Here is a 17947-nt window from a genome sequence, read left to right as displayed (position 1 = left end):
ACCCTCCCTGGGATCCGGATTCAAAGAGTCAGGCTGCCCTTTTCCCTCACCCTGCAACCTCCTCACTGGACAAAGGGAGTGAAATCAGGGCCCAGAGAGATGGGCACTGGTCCAGGCTCACACAGCAAGTCCAAGGCAGGCTCTGAGCCCAGGGGCCTGCTTAGGGACTGGGGCTGAGGGGACTGTCTTCACTTCTTGACTCTCTGGAGGGACATGGAGGGGGCTCATGCCCAGAGCTAAGTCTGTGCCTCTGTGTGCACTTGACCCCTCTGCATGTTCCCCCACCTCAGAGCATGGGCAGTTTTCTTCCCCCCAGGCTCCCACCCCAGTTAGATGCTCAACCTCATCGGGGGGGTGGGTGGGGCAGGATGCAGAAGCCTGGGATCCCCGAGTCGGGCCAGCCTCCCCATCCTCCTACAAGCTCAGGACACAGGCTGGGAAGGGACTGGGGTCACCAGGTCTCCACAGGAATGCACCACAGGGAACAGTGCCCGGCAGAGGCCTCTTTCCCTGACCCAGCTGAGAAAGAACCCCCGCCCCCCCGAATCTGTCCTTGTCTCCGTAACTGTCTCTGCGCATCACACACACACACACTCATGTACACACGGAGACGTACTGACCCACTCAGGCACACACGGTGGTGCGAACCTCTCCTCACCCGTGCCCTGCTCTCGCAGGCCTCTGTCCCCTCCCCTTTCAGCCACGAGGCCGCCTGAATGCGACAGGACAGACCCTCTTTCCCTCCCCCCATTGCTCCATGGGTTCCAGGCTGGGGTCCGGCACACACGCTAGGGAGGGTCCGCACAGCTGGCCGGGCATTCTTCCACCCCCTTCTGGCCGCACTGAGCCCGCACCCTGCAGGTGCCCCCTCCACCCCGGCTCTGGAGTCTGTGGGAACCAGACAGTTGGGGCTGTCCAGCCGGGCTCACTTCCTCCCAGGCCCCAGGGGACCTGCGGAGGGAGGAGGGAGCCACAGAGACTGAAGCCAGCGTGGCCGCCTGCCCGAGGGGGATGTTTTGGAGGGGACAGGACTGCCTGCCCAGCAAAGGGGTCTCCAGCCACCTGAGCATCACCTCATGGGACATAAGACCCTCCAGCAAAGACCAGAAAGTATCCTTGGCCCCTCTTCTCTCCCTATACCCATGATCCAGGTGGGGGGACTGAAGTTCCGGAAGAAAGCCATCTGCCTCAGCAAGTCTGGTGTTGGAGGGTATGGGGACAGTGAGGTTTCAGGTCCCTAAGTTGTTCCTCTGATGGGGACCACGACTATACCCACTTCTCCTGCTTCTACCCAAGGGGGCAGCTACAGAAAGCCAAAGGTCAAGGCTCAGTCTCTTCTAATCTGTACCCAGGGTAGCCACCGCCTCCCCCCATGAGGGAAATGCTTTCTCAGAGTCACCAGGAGACCTCAGAAAGCTGGGGGCTCGGGGAGTTCTCCCAGTCACGCCGGAAATCCAGACAAGGGAAGTGTGCCTGCCTTTTGAACCTTGGGTTCCCTGTCTGTGCAAGGGGTGAGGGGTGGCTTTTTAACCCTGGCATGCCAGGATTCAAAAGAAGCCCGCCTCCCTCTGGCGGGGGTCACCCTGTGGGCCACGCTGCATCCTCATGCAAACTGCAGGTAGGGGCAGGGGGGCAGAGCCACACAGACCTGGTTTTGATTTCCTCTCTGCCACTCATTGGTCATTTGGAGCCGGAGCTAGTGAGCCCCAACTTCTTTGAGTCTCAGTTTCCACCACTGTTAAATGGAGATAACATTCCGTACCACCCAGGATTCGGTGAAAGGATATACACGCGTCCAGGACAGGATAACTGCCACAGATGGTCACAGGTATTGTGGCTGCTCGTAATGTGAGGTGCTGTCACAGAGTTTGGGGCTGGAGAATCAGCCCCTTGGTCCAGCCCAGCCTCACTCCTGCCTGGTGTCTCTCCTGGTTGCATCCCTCCTCTCTCTCTCCCACTTCCTCGGCCTTCCTGGGAAACTCCCTGAGAAGGTCCCCAGCAGGAGAAAGCCTCATGTGGGACATTCCTATCTGGGGTCCCCCGTCCCTGCCATACCACCCCACAACCATACGCCCCCCACGGAGCCAGGTGTCCTGGCCCTCAGTCCCCAACCATCCAGCAAACTGACCCTCATCATCACACTGGCTTTATTGGCCCTGAGAGCCATAGAGTAAATCCCAAGGGAGCCCTGCTTCCCCTCACCCCCAAGTCTGTCCAGAGACCCTGGGCGCTGGCTGAGTGTTCACCACGCCAGTCTTGGCTTCCTGTCCCGGCTGTTGTGGGCTTGCCAGGCCTGCGTCCTTTGAGAGCTCCCCAGATCCTAGAGTCAGGCTCAACCTGGAGGGCGTAGCTGGCAGAGTCTCTGCAGGGACTGCCTGAGGCCGGCTGGCTTCACTCAAAGAAGAACATTCCTGGCGTCCGGTATAGGCAGGAGGTCAGCCCCAGTGGGTAGCCGGAGCTTCCCTGGACAGGGAAGCTGCCTGCAACCCAGGGTTCCTTGGGGTCTGCTGGCAGGGGCAGCGGGGCCCGGAGAGAGGCTGGAGGGGTGGGTGGTGCAGGGGAGGGGGCTGCTGAGGCCAAGAGGTGCTCAAGGCCAGGATCAGTCCCCATGCAGAAATTCAGCGCCTGCAGCCGGCACTGGTAGCTGCCCCCGATGGTGGCCTCGGAGGTCAAGATGGGGGCAGGGGCCTTGCTAAACCCCTCAGCCTCAGAGAAGCTGGCAGGAAAGCCAAATGCGGGGCTCGGGGAAGATGAGGTGGCCACGGGGAGCTCCCCTGGCCCTGCAGGCTTGGGCGTGGGCATCTCCTTGGGCTCCGAGGGTGGCCGAGGCCTGGCATTGGTGGTGGCCGGGCACACACTGGCTGGCAAGGCCCCCACCAGACCCCCAAAGCTTAGGCCCTTGGGCTCTGGCGGCTCCAGTGGGAACGGGCATTGCATGCCAGTCGCAGCATCGGGGGCTCCTAGGTCCTGGCTGGTGGCTCGGAGGGGTCTGCGGCGCACCTTGGCGGGGCCCTTGGCTCCCTCGGCGCCTGCCCGTCGGGTGAAGCGCCGGCGTCGGCGCAGGAAGCTGCCGTGCTCGAACATGTCATGGCAGTCGGGGTCCAGCGTCCAGTAGCTGCCCTTGCCCGGTTTGCGATCATCACGGGGCACCTTGACAAAGCACTCGTTGAGGGACAGGTTGTGGCGGATGCTGTTCTGCCAGCCGGGCCGGTTGTGGCGGTAGAAGGCGAAGCGGCCCATGATGTAGCGGTAGATGCCACTGAGCGTGGCCCGCTGCCCCGGTGAGCTCTGGATGGCCATGGCAATCAGGGCGATGTAGCTGTAGGGGGGCTTGGTCGGCTCGGCCGCAGGGGCCAGGGGCCCCGGTGGGGGCTGCTGCTGCATGCTGACCGGGCTGGCCAGGCTGGCGGCTGCCGGAACCACGGGGGCCAGGCACGGTGTCCAGGGCTGGTGTCCGGCACAGCCTGCCCAGGCTGGTTAAAAGGCCCACTGGCCCAGCCTCCCAGCCTGGAAAGGCAAAAAGGGGTGGGCCCGCCAGGCTGCCCTCCCTTCTTCCCTCGCCCCCCTCCCACAAGGCCCAAGAGGGGCGGGCAGGAGAGGCCAGGATTGGGAAGCCGTGAGCAGCTGCCAGGGGTGAGGAGACAGGAGGGAAGGGACTGAGACCCTTAGCCCACATGTGCTGGCTGGTGGTGGCTGAGGAGGGACAGGATGTGAAACTGAGCGAGACAGAGATGAAACAAAGAGAGATAGAGGCCGAGATGGAAAGAGAGAGTGAAAAGAGACAGAGAGACAGAGACAAAGAGAGGTAAAGGCATAATAAGAGGAAGACAGGAACATACAGAGAAGATAGAGGCAGAGACTTAAAGAGAGACAAAGAGCAGAAAGAGACAGAAAACAGGGAGACACACAGAGAGCCAGCCCCACGCACGTGCACACAGAGTACAGAAAAAGAATCACTGAATGAGAGAAAGAAAGGAATCCACAGAGAGGAAGAGGAATACACACACACACACACACACACACACACACACACACACACACACGTTAATGAGAGAGGAGAGAGGTAGCATCTGTGTTTGAACTGGAGAACAGGGAGTTCCTGTGAGAAAAGCCTCAGGGGCCTCTCGAGTCCCCACCTCTGGTTCCCCCTTTCTTTTCTCTTCCTCCTCCCAGACCTGGGGTCTACTTTCTTCTCCCCACAGTGCAGAGCACTCGAGGTCACACTATTCCCTGCCCTCGTAGCTCTGGGGTCTACGAAGGGTGGGGCACCTAGGGTGGGGACGAGGGCCGGCCCAACCCCGTTTGCTGAGCCCTGGCGCCCTCTAGTGACTAGTGTGGGGAGGACAGACATCTGGACAGAGCCATCCACCCTCCCAAGAGGCTCTCAACCAAGATCCTGGCTGAGCCTTCATTTCCCATCTCTAAAATGGAGCTGAAGACTCTGCAGCTGTCCGGGCTGTGGTGGAGAGGCAACGGGCTCCCTTACACTGAATCCAGTGCCCTTTGAGAGCCTGGTACAGAGTAGGGGCTTGGGCATGACGAGGACTGTCACCCTGAGCTGAGGCTCCCCGATAGCTGCAGCCTTGGGCCGAGGGTACAGCGAAGCCCAGAACAGTCAAGCCTTCTGAAGGATGGGGCAACCTCCTCCACACTCTCCCACCCACAAGTAACCAAGTCATCGGGCCCCTACTGTGTGCCACTCTCCATGCCAGGTCAGCTCCCCTCCCCTCTCGACATTTACTTCTCAGACCAACTCTGCTCCAGAGGCCTTAATAGCTTCTCTTGAGTAGATGAGGAATGTGAGGTTCAGAGAAGTTAAGTGACTTGCCTGAGGTGGCACAGCTAGTCTGTGACAAAGCTGTGATTTCAACCCAGAATTCTGTAACTCCTTAACACTACTCCTTCCGTGAGGGGCAGGGGTAGAGGACTGTCACTGGGCCCCCACTGGAAAACTGGCTGTGACCCCCAAGGGAATAGGGAACCATGCTTTGCTCTATCCCAAGTGTCCAGTATCTGCCTGGAACAGAGTAGGTGCTCAATAAACATTCGTTGAATGAATTTTAAGACTGATTCTGCCCTTTATTGAATCATACAGGTTTCCCCCCATAAAAGTGGCTTATTAATGTATCACTAAAAGATTTATTATGTTGCCATCTGTAAGAGAATTCCTATAAATAAAGTCAGAAATCAGAAAAGGTAAAAGGTCTGATATCTGGGGTAGAAAACAGTGACTTTACTGACAAGGCAGGGTCACTGCTTTCATGGTGGAGAGGGCTCCCTCCCAATTCTCAAGGACTCCCTACAACTTACAGTTTGCAAAGATTGGGGGGGCTTGGGCAGGGGCTGGACTCCTGGCTCCCACTTTGGCTTCTGTCCTAGGCCTGCCTCAGTTTCTCCAAAGACAGTATCTACTGGCGGTGGTTCAGTGGTTAGCATTTAAAGCCCCAGGTTCAGGCTAAGTCCTCTGTTTTGGGACCCCCTCCCCTCACAATCCCCACCCACCCCAAAAGAAGAGAGACTTGTGGCAGGTGAAAGGAGGGTCTGGAAACTCACAGCCCCTCAGAGGTGGGGCAATTCTGTTACTGGTTGGGCTTCAGTCTAATTTATGCGGAGGGTCTTATTATTGGTAAACTCAGCCCCTTTTCTTTTTGGCTGCACCTGGGGGCTTGTGGGATCTTAGTTCCTCCACGAGGGATCCCTCGAACCTGGGCCCCCAGCAGTGGAAGCACAGAGTCCTAACCACCAGGGAACTCCCAGTAAACTCAGCTTTAAGCAAACCTTATAATGGATCAATTGCAGGTAAGGTCTGCTTTAGGTAAACCGCTATGGGCATGTCCGGCTCTTCACAAAAAGATGAAGTCTTGTTTCTGACCTAATTGCTATTTCTGGAACCTCAAGGTCGAGTTTAGTTCCCAAGCCTGACGCCCCAGGCCCAGCTGCCCGGCTGTCCGCTTATGCGCCTCCTTCCTGGGTTCCCGGGGCTCCATCTCATTGGCTGAGAGGTTGAAGGCCGTGACTGGCTTCCGCTGTCTCAACCTACCTGGGCGATGAGTGAGGCGAGACCTAAAGTCCCCTGGCTCAGCTAGGGCAGGGCTGGGGTGGGATCTGCACCCTGTGGGGACTGCTTTAGCGGGTACGGGAGGGGGAAACAACCGCTCAGGGCTGACTCAGCTGTGTCAGCAGGTGAGTGACGCTGTCGGGGTTGCGGGGCTGGGAACGCGCCACCGAGGCACCTGGCCGTGGAGCTTCGAGTGTAGGAGGAGCTCCCGCGCGAAGACTGGCTCCACCTGCGGGGTGGGGGTGGGGCAATGAGCCAACCTTCCCCTTTACCCACACCCTTTGTTGGGGTCGGGGGACGGGAGTGACAGCTCCTCTCCACATGCATTTTACACGCAAGGTCTTCCAGATCAGATAAGGCAGGTCCAGAGCGGAGCTGGGACTGGAGGGAGCAGTGAGAGGTCGTTCGGGGAGGCTGGAGGGTGCGGTTCTCCGCTGGAGTGGGAGGTGACTCACATGGGCCATAATGAGACGCTCCTCAGGCTGGTCCGGGGGCCCCGGGTACTCCTCGCCAAAGCACAGCCGGATCTGGTACTCGGGCTCCTGGCGACCATGATGCAGGTGGGCTCTCAGTTCTACGGGCACCGAGACTGTGGGGTCTGGGCCAAGATGGGGCGTCCCACCTGGTGCCCATCTTGTGCTCACATCCTATGCACACGTCCCGTAAGCCCACATCCCCATTGTGTGCCCATGCCCTATGCCCACTTCCACGTCCCCACACCTGCCTCATGTCCCACATCTGCTCCCACTTCTAGGTTTCATGCCCCGTGCCTCCTGCCCTATGCTCACTATCATGCCTTTATGCCCACCCCATGCCCACTGCCACTCACCTATGCCTATCTTGTGTCCAGTGCCCCCGATGCCCACCCTATGCATAACGCCCTATGACAACACGTGCCCAAGTCCTATGCTTATGTCCCACACCCAGTGCCCCAGCCTGCCTCGTGCCTACACCTCCCATACGCCTATGTCTAATCTGTGCCCAGCCCTCCCGATGCCCATATTCGTTCCCACCCCCGGTGCTTCTGCGTCATGTCCTTTGTTTCCATTCCCACTCCAGCCCAGCATCGTCAAGTCCATCGCCCCGCGCCCACATCTCGTGTGCCCACTCTCCTCTGTCCGAGTTCCTTTGCCGACCCCAGTGCCCGGCCACTCCGCCCCGCGCCGCCAGCGGCCCCGCTGTCGCGCTCTTACCCGCGAGGAAGCTGCGCGTGTCGAGGAGCTGGCAGGTGCGCTCTCGCTCCAGTTTGTTGGGCCGCGCGCGGTGCGGGGCGAGCGGGCCGCGCCAGTACACACGGCCCTGGCACAGGCGCTTGGCGAAGACGCCCTCGGGCGCCACCCAGAGCAGCACTCCGCGCTCCAGGTGGGGCAGCAGGCGCCGCAGGACGCGGGCGCCGGGCGGCGGCTCCGGGAAACGAACCTGCGCGACGCGCGGCGGCGACCCCAGCAGGAGCTCGGCGGCAGCGGCGGCTGCGCGCGGACTCAGGCTGCAGCCCTCGGCCGCGCGCGCTGTGGCTTCGCGCACCAGCTCCGCGCCATAGAAGAGTCGCACGTGCAGCCAAAAATCTGCGGGAGAGGGAGGGGACGCGCGCCCGGCGTTGGCGGCGCCGGCTCCCCCTCCCCTCACAACAGGGCAGGGAACCCAGAGGTCACCCGGCCGCCACCTCGGGAATTTTTGACACTCCCTCGCGATAAGTAATAATAGTAATTCTAGTAGTAGTGGTGGTAGTAAATAATAGCAGCTTCCAGTATAAACAAACTGGTAGTTGAGCTTCAAAAGCATAGGGTCTGGGGCCATCAGTACAATGGGGGCATGACACTGATGCCCTCCCAGCCCAAATTTCTGGGATTCTAGGAGTTTCTTCCCGGTAAATATTTTTAATGCCGGTAGAAATAATAATCATCATAATAATAGCAACAACAACAACAAAACAGCAGCCTCCCATATGAAGAGCTAGCAGTATGCTCAGTGGTTAGGGCTGTGGGCTCTACAGCCAGGCCCTTGGGTTCTAATCTCTCACTGCCCCTTAGGAGCTGTGATCTGATAGTAACTTTCCCAGGGTTACTAACTGTGTGACCTTGGGCAGGGTTCTTAACCTCTGTGTCTGGTTTCTGCATCTGTAAAATGGGGAGAATGGCAGTATCTATCTCACAGGGCTGTGGGGAGACTTAGAAGGAAGCCTGGTATAAGCTAAGCCCTCAACAAATGTTAGCTGTTGTTATCTGGAGTCTGGGCTGGGTGCTTTGGGTGGGAGACAGAGGCTATTCGGCACCAACCCTAGGTCCTCCCCAGTTCTGCACAGCGGTCAGGGGAGAGGGCCTTCGGATTCCTTACCGGGGTTGCTGAAGTCCTCAGAAGGCAAGGGGCCCCAGGGGTGAGCAGGATCCTGAGCCTGGTACCCTGGAGAAGGAGGGGAAGCAGTAAGGCATCGCCTCACCCTGGGTCCCTCGACCCCTAGATCAAGGTCCTGGAAGAGGCCGGGGAGGAGGCAGGGGTGGGTGAGGAGACCCAGTCCTTACCGTGGCCAGCCAAAGGGCCTGGGGGCAGGGAGGCCAGCCTGGGGGGCTGCTTCTTGTCTTTATCCTCTGTGACTAATCTGGAGCCAACCTGAGCATCGGGAGAAAGGGTCGTGAGGGTGGAAGAGGAGACCTGTGGGCCACAGGAGCTCCCAGACAGTCTAAACTGGGGCAGGGGGAGGTCTGGACAGACTGAAAGCCAGCCGGGCTTGATAGGGACTTTGAAGTTCACCCCGTAGAGTTAAAGAGAGAGTTGATGGGGTTTTTGGAGGTGAAGCTCATTGTGATAGGGAGAGAAAAGTACTAGCAGTGAATGAGGAGATGGGGTGATAGAAATGGGGTGATAGAGCAATGGAATGGGGACACTTGGGACAGTGGAATGAACCAGGCTAATGGGGAGATGGGAACAGAGGAATGAACCGCAGATGACGGGGGAGAGGTGATGGGGTGGAGTAAGAGTGACACAGACAGTGACGGAGATAGAGATGATAGGGGTGATGGCAACAATGAGAGCTAGAGGTGATGCAGGTGAAGGGAATACAGTGATGGAACTGGATCTGATGGGATGAGTGGGGACAGAGTGATTGATCCCATGATGACAGGGAAGAGGGGCTGAAATGGGAGAAAATAGGGCTGGCGCAGACAGAGAGATGGAGGTGAAGATGGTGGAGACGATGGGACAGAAATGATGGAGTCAAGGAGAATAGAATGAAGGAGATGAAAATGATGGCAGAGATAGAGTAGAGGCAGGAAGTAGAGCTGATGGGTGGGAACAGAGATGGGCAGGAGCTGATGGAGAGGATGAGATGAATGCGCTGGAGATTATACAGGGGGTGGTATGGGTGCGAGGTGCCTGGGCTAGCAAGGCTGTAGGGGCTGGAAGGACTCACTGACCTGCTCTTCTGTCTTGCAGGCCAGCTCTGTCACTTCTCCAGGGGGCACCTGCTGGCTATGAAGAATGCCCTCCTCTTTAGAGGGGGCACAAGCCCTGGTAACTGGATGAAGGAAGAAATAGTCTGTGGTTTCCTGGGCCCCAAGGGGAACCCCCCAACCTTGTCTGAGGTGAGCCCAGACCAGAGTAACCCAGCTCACTGCATGATCTCAGGCAAGGCCCACCTCTCTCTGGGCTCAGTTTCCTCCTTTTCGAATGGGGAGATAAACTGTAAGGTCCTTCTAGGTTTACCAGCCCATGAGCTTATTTAAGCTCAATAAGCCCACCATTTCCCATTTTACAGATGGGCAATGTGAGGTCCTTATTGCCCAGAGAGCCATCCTCAGCTGCTACCTCCAGGGACAGGATGGTACCTGGGTTGTGGGCACCGGCAGACAGGAGCCGGTAGACCTTGTAGGGGTTGGAGATGTCCAGCTGGTTGAGCGAGCGCACCTCACAGAAGTCAGCGCTGTTGTTGAGGGCACAGCGGAGCCGCGTCTTCCAGGTGGAGGGGTCCTCCTTGTCAACGCCCTCTAGGTGCTTGCCCTTGTATATGGCCCAGGCCTGGGGGTGAGCAGGGGCATTGGGGGAGGAATAGCGTGGGAGATGGGGATGGTGCCGTGGAAAGGGATGAGGGCTGCCTTGCCTCCCACCCTTCTCTCTCTCCCTCTGTCCTTCGGCCCCTCCCTCCTTCCTTCTCTTCCTCCCTCCCTCCATCCAACACATATTCCTTGAGCTCCTGCTGTGTGCCAGGCCCAAGTTAAGGACTAAATGGGGAACAACAAGACATACATGGTCCCTGTTCTCAAGGAACTCAAGTCTCATGGGAGAAGGCAGCCGCAAACAGCTGAAAGGAAATAACTATATTCCAAATTATGGATTGTGATAAATAAAAAAAATATACGATGGGATATAAAATGCTGGCAGTGACTTGCTATCTGGAGAGCCATAAAACGGAATCCTTACCTATTGCCACAAACAAAGTGGACTGCAGATGATTAAAAAACCAAAAGTAAGGGGTAAGACTATAAACTTAATAGGAAAGAATGTAGAAGAAAATCTTCTGGGGCAGAGAATGCTTCTTAACCAAAACTTTAAAGGCATGAACCATAAGGCAAAAACACTGCAATGTCTGAAATCAGCAAGGGGCTAAGATCTAGAACATACAGGAACTTCTGCAAATCAGTAAGAAACAGAAAGCATCCCCTAAAGAAACATTCTTATCAAAGGACAAGGATGGGTGGTTTACAGAAGAGGAAACCAGAATCCCATGAGCATAGGAGAAGGTACTGAAACTCATTAGTGCCAGAGAAATGCAAATAAAAGTATGAGATGTCACCTGTAAGCTTACAAAATTTAGCCAGTTGGATAAGCCAGTAGTTGGTTGGGATGTGGACACAGTTGGTGGGCATGGAATGGGAGCAGAGTCTCTGGAGGGCAATCAGGCATGCCTAGTCCAATTAAGTATAAGCATACCCTGTGAGCAGAAATGCCAATTCCAAAGGAATTCTCACAGAGGCTCACGAGGGGACCAGGGCAAGGATCCACTGCAGCGTTATTTGTGGTCTGGAAAGCAAACTTGTGTCCATCCCTGGGAAAGTAGGTGGGGGAGTGCGTGTAATAGATGCCCACTGGAGAGTTCTAGGCAGCATCCAGAAACAAATTAGACGGACAGAGAACAAGAATAGATCTTCAGAGCATGACCTTGAGTGAAATAAAAGTAAGACACAGAATGAGATCTATGACACAATTATGATGTATATAAGGTAAGAATACACACGAAACAGCAATGCCCACTTTGCAAGAAAACATACAAACCAAAGGTACTCATTAAACACATTAGAATGACTGTTGTGGTAGAGGGACTAAATAAATAAATAAATATGAGGGACCGCTTTAGAGAGGGTGATCAGAAAAGGCCTCGCGGAGGAAGTGGCATTTGGGCTGAAGCCTGATTGAAGAGAAGGATGGAGTCGGACAAAGATCTGGGGGAAGGCTGTACTAGGTAGAAGGAACAGCAAGTGCAGAGGTCCTGGGGTAGGAGAGATTCAAGGAAGGCCAGTGAGGCTGGAGCACAGTAGTCAAAGGGGAGGACAGTAGGAGATGTCTTGTTCGCATTGCTCACTTTCAGGGATGGGGGGCGGGGGATTTAATTGATAAATCACGCTCAGTCATTGCTCTCGGAGGAGATCCCAGGCTTAGTGGGACACCAGACTGAAAAGCCACAGTTCCTCTGTTGGTGTCTCTTGCCAGTGGTGAGACCTTTAAGGCTTGATTTTGCTGTCTGTAAACTGTGCCGATAATACCTAACCTCACCTGGTTGTGGCGCGTGTAAGATGAGCGGTCTACGTAACGTGCTTAGCACAGCACCTGGCACACGCTGCTTATTTATTGCAGTACTTATTCATTACGTTAAGGATGCTCTAACTCAAAGGTAACCTGGGCTCAAGGCACAGGGTGTTGTCACCATGACGAGAGAGGGATCTTTGGGGACACTGCTGTGCCCCTAAGCATCTAAAGTGGTGCCTGGCACACAGGAGATGCTCAATAAGTATTTGTTGAATGAATCAAATTGGGCCTCGAAGGATAAATAGGACGTTGCCAGGTGGAGTGACGTTCCCAGCAGGGGGAACAGCTCGAGCAAAGGCATGGAAGCGCGTGACGCGCAGGGGTCAGTGGGCAGCCTGGTGTGACTGGAGCTGGTGTGCGTGTCTGAGGGTATGTGTACTGTTGATTCTTGTTATTCCTGGTAGTTGTGTTCTATAAAATTTACACAACCACTGAGTTAGCAAACACTGAACCATCACTCCTAAGGGAAATACAAGGCTAGGTTCCTGCGCGCCTCTGGTCACCCCATTTTCATCAGTTGGTCAATACATAACCTTGTTCTATGAGCGTTTCTGTTGAAGGACACCTTATTTAATATAAACTGTTCATTCATTAACAGTGAACTCATGGCCAGCAGCCCTGTAACTCACGTCTGAAAGAAACTTACAGACGTCACAGCCTTCCTGTGCTCAGGAATACTGACAGCGCTGCAACACTGTGTAAGCTGGGGGGTCATTTTAAACAGTGAAATCACCAACAAAAAGCACAAAAATATTAAAAACGTGGACTAAATATTGTCTGCGAAAGGACACCTGTTTACAGTAGAAGAGCTGAAACTAGAGTTGTCACCTTGCTCAACCTCAGCTGGGAACATGCATGTTGGTGACAATTTTTTTTTTTGCCATCCTGTGCATGTCTGTGAATGGCTGCAAAAGTGCCTTGAATATCAATTTTGAGATTACATATAATTTTAGCGAGTAAGAGAATTTGTAAATATGGAATCTGTGAATAATGAGGACCAACTGTGTGTGGTGGGGGGGAAGGGGAAGAGGAATTAAGGAAGAAGACAGGTTGAAGCTGGATCATGAATGTCCTCGAAGGCCAAGCTTTATCCCGTGGACTTTGAGGCACCAGGAGGGCCTGAAGCCAGGGAGTCACATGTGTGTGTCAGGGGTGGGTTGAGGGATGGGTTAAAGCAGTGCCAAAGAGGGACAGGGAGGGCCGTCCCCAGAATCTCCCGCTTCTGAACGGCACATAGCCTTAAGGGGCAGGCCAGGTAACCACCTGTTCAACACTTCCTGAACCAGTCCTCTGTGGGCCAGGCACTGCACTCAAGGTCACCACCCACGGGCAGCTGGAGGAGGCAGACTCATACAAGGCACTTATAATTCATAGGGAAAGCGGTTCCATGGAGGAAGCAGAAGGAATCAGGGACGACTTGGGAGAAGCACTGAGAGCTTCATAAATGCATTAAGCAAATGAATGCATCAGGGAAGGCTTGTCTTTAGCAAGAGATGTTTAAGCTGAGCATGATGGGAGTTGGCTAGTGAAAGTGAAGAAGAAAGGGTGTTCCAGGCAGGGGGAACAGAATGTACAAAGTTCTCACGGTGAGAGAGACAGGAAGCATTTGGAGACTGAAGGGAACTGTCTGGCTGGGTCTAAGGTTGGGGAAGGAGTGGAGAGAGACGGACAGAGGCCAGGGAGGAGCAGTTCATGCAGGGCTTTGAGGTCTTGGTAAGGAGTTGGGACTTTATCACAAGAGCAATGGGGAGCCACGGAAGGACTCTGAGTAGGAGAGTGCCAAGGCAAGATTTACATTTAGAAATATACCTCTGGAGGACTGAGGGGAGAGCTGAGGGATGGGAAAGCAGGGCATTCAGTTATCCTGGTGAGAGATGGTGGGAACGGGTCCACGTAGACGGATGAAAGAGCAGTTCTGCAGTAAGAGCCGAAGGCCTTGGAAATGGATTAGAATGAGATTGCAGGAGAGGGGAGCGGCCAGGGTTCAGGTGCCCAGCTCTGGGGTCTAGGTGGCGATCCGTGCCATCTTCCATTTTGGGAAATACAGACGTTTGTAGGAGGGAGCTGACGAGTGTGCTATTAAGGAGGTGCTGAGTCTGAGAGGTCTGGGCTGTCAGACCAGCAGGCTTGGGGCTTGGCTGGGAGGCTGGGAAACGCTGGGCTCCACACTGAGGCTGTGGAAGGGGAGAGTGGGACGTGAGGAGGGAGGTCCAAGAGAGAGTGCTGAGAGCCCCAGAAGAGGAGAAGAAGGGATGGAGGCTGAGAAGCGGGGTCCAGGAAGGTAGGAGGAAAACAGGTCAGGGTTGGAGTGGGGAGGGGACACAGATCCTGGAAACCAAGTGAGACTGTTTCAAGAAGGGAGGGTCCACTAGACACAAACCCACCCAAGGGTCCAAGAAGATGATAGTAATGGCATCCTTGGATTTGGCAAAATTAGAGACGTTAGCAGGAGGGAGAGGAACCACACTGTGGGTGGGGGAGGAGCGGGGGGGCGGGTATGAGTGAGGGCGTTGATGTCCAGAAGACCCTTTCTAGGTGCTTCACCCTGTGAAAGGAGAGGGGAGGCCAGAGAAGCAGGAGCTGGAGACGTGGTGTTTGGGATGGTGGCGGTGGCCTGGGATGCGGTTGGTTGCTTTTTGCTCACAGGAGAGATTCCAGTTTCAATCTTGGTGGGAAAGAGCCAGTTTGGAGGAAGTTAATGGTGTCTAAGGAAAGGGAGGGCATCCCTGGAGGAGGTCCCTGAGAAGGGCTGGTGTTGGAAAGCACAGAAAATGTCCCCGAAGCTGCTGGGGTTAACAGTTTACGTGTGGGAAGTGGAGGGAATTTCCATGGTGGCGGTGGCATCTAATTTCCTCAAGGAGAGGGAGGAGAGGTCCCCTGAGGCGTGGGGATGGTGCAGGTTATGCAGCCCTTGTCTGATTCTCTTTTAAGAGGGTGTGGGAGGGTGTCCCATGTATACAGAACACTACCCTCAACCTAGAGACAACTGAGGTTAAGGGGTGAACCTGTGGCCCGAGGTGACAGCGTGTCGGGTCGGTTCCGGACTCTGCGACAGTGTGAGCGCAGAGCCCTCCCGGGCCGGGCTGGCGACCCCCGGCCCGCGCATCCTTACCCTGAAGAGCGCCGCGTCCTGCTGCGCCTGGTAGCCCTGCTTGGCTGCGTGCTTCCAGGGGATGCGGAAGAGGGTCTTGCCCGCGTCCTCCCAGCGCAGCCCAGCGTAGCGCCCGCTCTCGATCTGCGCCACCAGCCAGTCCCGGAGACGCAGGGGACCCCCGGCCCCCGCCATGAGTCGCCTGCCGTCGGGGACCCTCCCTTCGTCCCTCCGCCATTGGTCGCCGGCCATCGGGGACACAGTGCTCCGGGGACCAGGTCTGGGGAGCGCGGCGGCCAGACCCAGCGCGACAGGGGATCGCGGGGGCCACCTGGACGGCGAGTGGAGGCGGCGAAAGCGAAAGGCTGGGCAGGAGGTTTCACTTTCCTTTCTGCTCCCCAGAGGCCCTGTCGCCCCTCCCCGTGTCGCCTGGCCCGGAGGGCGTCGGTCCTCACGTCGGGGGCAGCTAGAGGCACCACCAAGACCCACTGAAGGGTACGGGGTGGGGTAGCCCGGGTTCTGCTCATCCCTGGAGGGGGGCCCCCGAAGGGCGCTCAGAGGCATCCCTTGCACCATCCCTGCACCTGTTTTCTGCTCTTCCCAGCCTACCGGAAACTTAGTCTCTTTCCAGGACCTGGACTGTAGAGGTGGGAAAAGCATAGTGCTTCTCAGACTAACTCCCAGTAGAATTGGGAGGCAGAGACTGGTTTAAAATGCATACTCCTAGCCGCCATCCCAGACCTGAAGAATCAGATTTTCTGGGCAAGAAGTCCAGGAATGTGCATTTTAAACAAGTCCCGCCATGGGATTCTGATCCAGGTGGTCCATGGGTCACCCTTGGAGAAATATTTCCTTAAATATTGGGAGTCCCTTTCTGATTGCTCACCATGGTGCTGGGCCTGGCTGAAGCCTTTTCTGCAGTGTCTCAGTGGGTTCTCACAACAGCACGTGAGATGAGTGTAATTACCTACTTTGTTAAGAGGACTGAGGTCACAGAGCTAGTGCCTGGGGGAGTCAGAATCTGAACCCAGGACCCTCTGCCCCCAGAGCCCAGGGGCCTGAACAGTGCCCCACACTGCCTCCCAACAGCTGCGCCTGGAGTTTATGGGTTCTGGGTGGGGTCCGTGACCCGCCCAAAGTGTATGCAATTTTTTCATCTCTACGCATTTTTCTAGGGTTTGTATCTTTCATTAAATTGTCAAAGGGGGGTTGTGATATGAAAGAGGTCAAGTAGCTCAGACCGCTCCACCCTGGCTGTGTACCTGGGAAAACTGAGGCTCTGAGAGGGAGAAACCACCCCTCACTGCAGGGAGCACCGAGCTGGATGGCCAGCCAGTGTTGACCAGAGGCTGGGAGCACTGTCCCTCATGTGTACCTGTCAGGGGCCTTGCTTCATGATCCCCACCTTCTGTCCTCATATGGCAGCAGCCACCCAGTTCTGACATTTCTACAGTCACAGCCAGGATTCAAAATCAGAGCTGTGGGACTCTGATGGAGCACAAAAAATTTCATATGATTAAATACAAGAGTATGGGACTTCCCTGGTGGTGCAATGGTTAAGGATCCACCTGCCAATGCAGGGGACACGGGTTCGATCCCTGGTCCAGGAAGATCCCACATGTCACGGAGCAACTAAGCCCATGTGCCACAACTACTGAGCCTGTGCTCTAGTGCCCGCAAGCCACAACTACTGAGCCCACATGCCACAACTACTGAAGCCCATGCGCTTAGAGCCTGTGCTCCGCAACAAGAGAAGCCACTGCAATGAGAAACCCGCGCACCACAACGAAGAGTAGCCTCCGCTCGCCACAACTAGAGAAACCCTGAGTGCGGCAGTGAAGATCGAACGCAACCAAAAATAAAATAAAAAATTAAAAAATAAAATAAAATAATAAATACAAGAGTAATAATTACATCTAAGCAGGAGTATTGATTGTGTCAGGCAATCTCTTCATTTTTTTCTGGGGGCGGTGGGCAGAGTCATAGTAATGACAAGGATGGGGTCCACAGCCAGACTGCCTGGATTCAAATCCCAGCCCCACCACTTGCTAGCTGACCAGCCACTTCACAGGGCTGCTTGGGGATTCAATGAGATGCAGGTAAAGTGTTTGGCACATTGCCTGGCCCACAGTAAGTGCTCAATAAATGAGTGGTATTATTGCTCTTATTGAGCCACAGTGTGGTAAAAGCAGCAATGGAAGGGGGCGGGGAGCATCATGAAGGACCTGGAACATCAGATCAAGGGGTTTTGTTTGTCCTAGAGATGATAGGAATGGAGTTTTTTTTTTTTTTTGGCTGAGTTGGGTCTTCGTTGCCGCACATGGGCTTTCTCTAGTTGCTGCGAGCGGGGGCTACTCTTCGTTACGGTGTGCGGGCTTCTCACTGAGGTGGATTCTCTTGTTGCAGAGCACGGGCTCTACACGCGGGGGCTTCAGTAGTTTTGGCGTGCGGCTTAGCTGCTCCGCGGCATGTGGGATCTTCCCAGACCAGGGATCAAACCTGTGTCCACTGGCAGGTGGATTCTTAACCACTGTGCCACCAGGGAAGCCCCCCATTTTTTAAAAAAATATTTATTTATTTGGTTTCACTGGGTCTTAGTTGCGGCAGGCTGGCTCCTTAGTTGAGGCATTAGAACTCTTAGTTGCGGCATGCATGTGGGATCTAGTTCCCCGACCAGGGATGGAACCCGGGCCCCTTGCATTGGGAGTGCAGAGTCTTAACTACTGCGCCACCAGGGAAGTCCCCCGGACATATTTTTTCTTTTATCTGTTTATCTAGTGTCTTTCCCACCAGAATGTCAGCAACACCAGGGCACAGGTTTGCTCATTGCTGTGTCTTCAGTGCCCAGTACAATGCCTGGCATACAGTAGGTACTCAATGAACTCATGTTGCATGAATGCAGAGGAGGAGGTTGGGTAGCAGGTGAAGGTTATTTCATCCATTCTCCCACCCCGAATACTGGAATCTGGGCCTCCCCCACAGCCCTGAACACACTGCTTGGT

At 55.4% G+C, this 17947-nt stretch overlaps 2 protein-coding genes across 3 annotated transcripts; both read right to left on the bottom strand.

The window, feature by feature from the left end:
• Positions 1-2140: 2140 nt before the first annotated feature.
• FOXS1 (forkhead box S1) lies at positions 2141-4452 on the bottom strand. The gene has a single exon (XM_060032794.2). The coding sequence runs from the start codon at positions 3382-3384 to the stop codon at positions 2392-2394; it is 993 nt and encodes a 330-aa protein (XP_059888777.1). The 5' UTR covers positions 3385-4452; the 3' UTR covers positions 2141-2391.
• A 141-nt stretch (positions 4453-4593) lies between these two features.
• Positions 4594-15256, bottom strand: LOC132437727 (interferon regulatory factor 4-like). Of its 2 annotated transcripts, none has more exons than XM_060031071.1 (8): positions 14967-15256; positions 9880-10069; positions 9469-9569; positions 8578-8665; positions 8393-8458; positions 7252-7623; positions 6514-6632; positions 4594-6287 (listed from the first exon to the last, which is right to left on the bottom strand). In XM_060031071.1, exons 1-8 carry the CDS (start codon positions 15195-15197, stop codon positions 6177-6179), a joined length of 1278 nt encoding a protein of 425 aa, XP_059887054.1. In that variant the 5' UTR covers positions 15198-15256; the 3' UTR covers positions 4594-6176. The 2 variants fall into 2 exon arrangements, with proteins under 2 accessions (XP_059887054.1, XP_059887055.1); XM_060031072.1 differs by having other exon boundaries at positions 6169-6287; positions 6514-6600.
• Positions 15257-17947: the final 2691 nt, after the last annotated feature.

Source organism: Delphinus delphis, chromosome 15 (assembly GCF_949987515.2).
Source record: "Delphinus delphis chromosome 15, mDelDel1.2, whole genome shotgun sequence".
Taxonomy (NCBI): domain Eukaryota; kingdom Metazoa; phylum Chordata; class Mammalia; order Artiodactyla; family Delphinidae; genus Delphinus; species Delphinus delphis.
The sequence above is the reverse complement of the archived record's forward strand: the minus strand, read 5'-3'. Positions and strand labels throughout refer to the sequence as shown.

Bases quoted from the DNA above. Each gene is read 5' to 3' on its own strand.
- FOXS1 (XM_060032794.2), bottom strand. From the start codon at position 3,384: ATGCAGCAGCAGCCCCCACCGGGGCCCCTGGCCCCTGCGGCCGAGCCG.
- LOC132437727 (XM_060031071.1), bottom strand. From the start codon at position 15,197: ATGGCCGGCGACCAATGGCGGAGGGACGAAGGGAGGGTCCCCGACGGC. The intron at 9,570-9,879 runs GTACCATCCTGT...TCCTTCATCCAG, and splicing joins TGCCGGTGCCCACAACCCAG to TTACCAGGGCTTGTGCCCCC. The intron at 8,666-9,468 runs GTCAGTGAGTCC...CCCGATGCTCAG, and splicing joins CCTGCAAGACAGAAGAGCAG to GTTGGCTCCAGATTAGTCAC.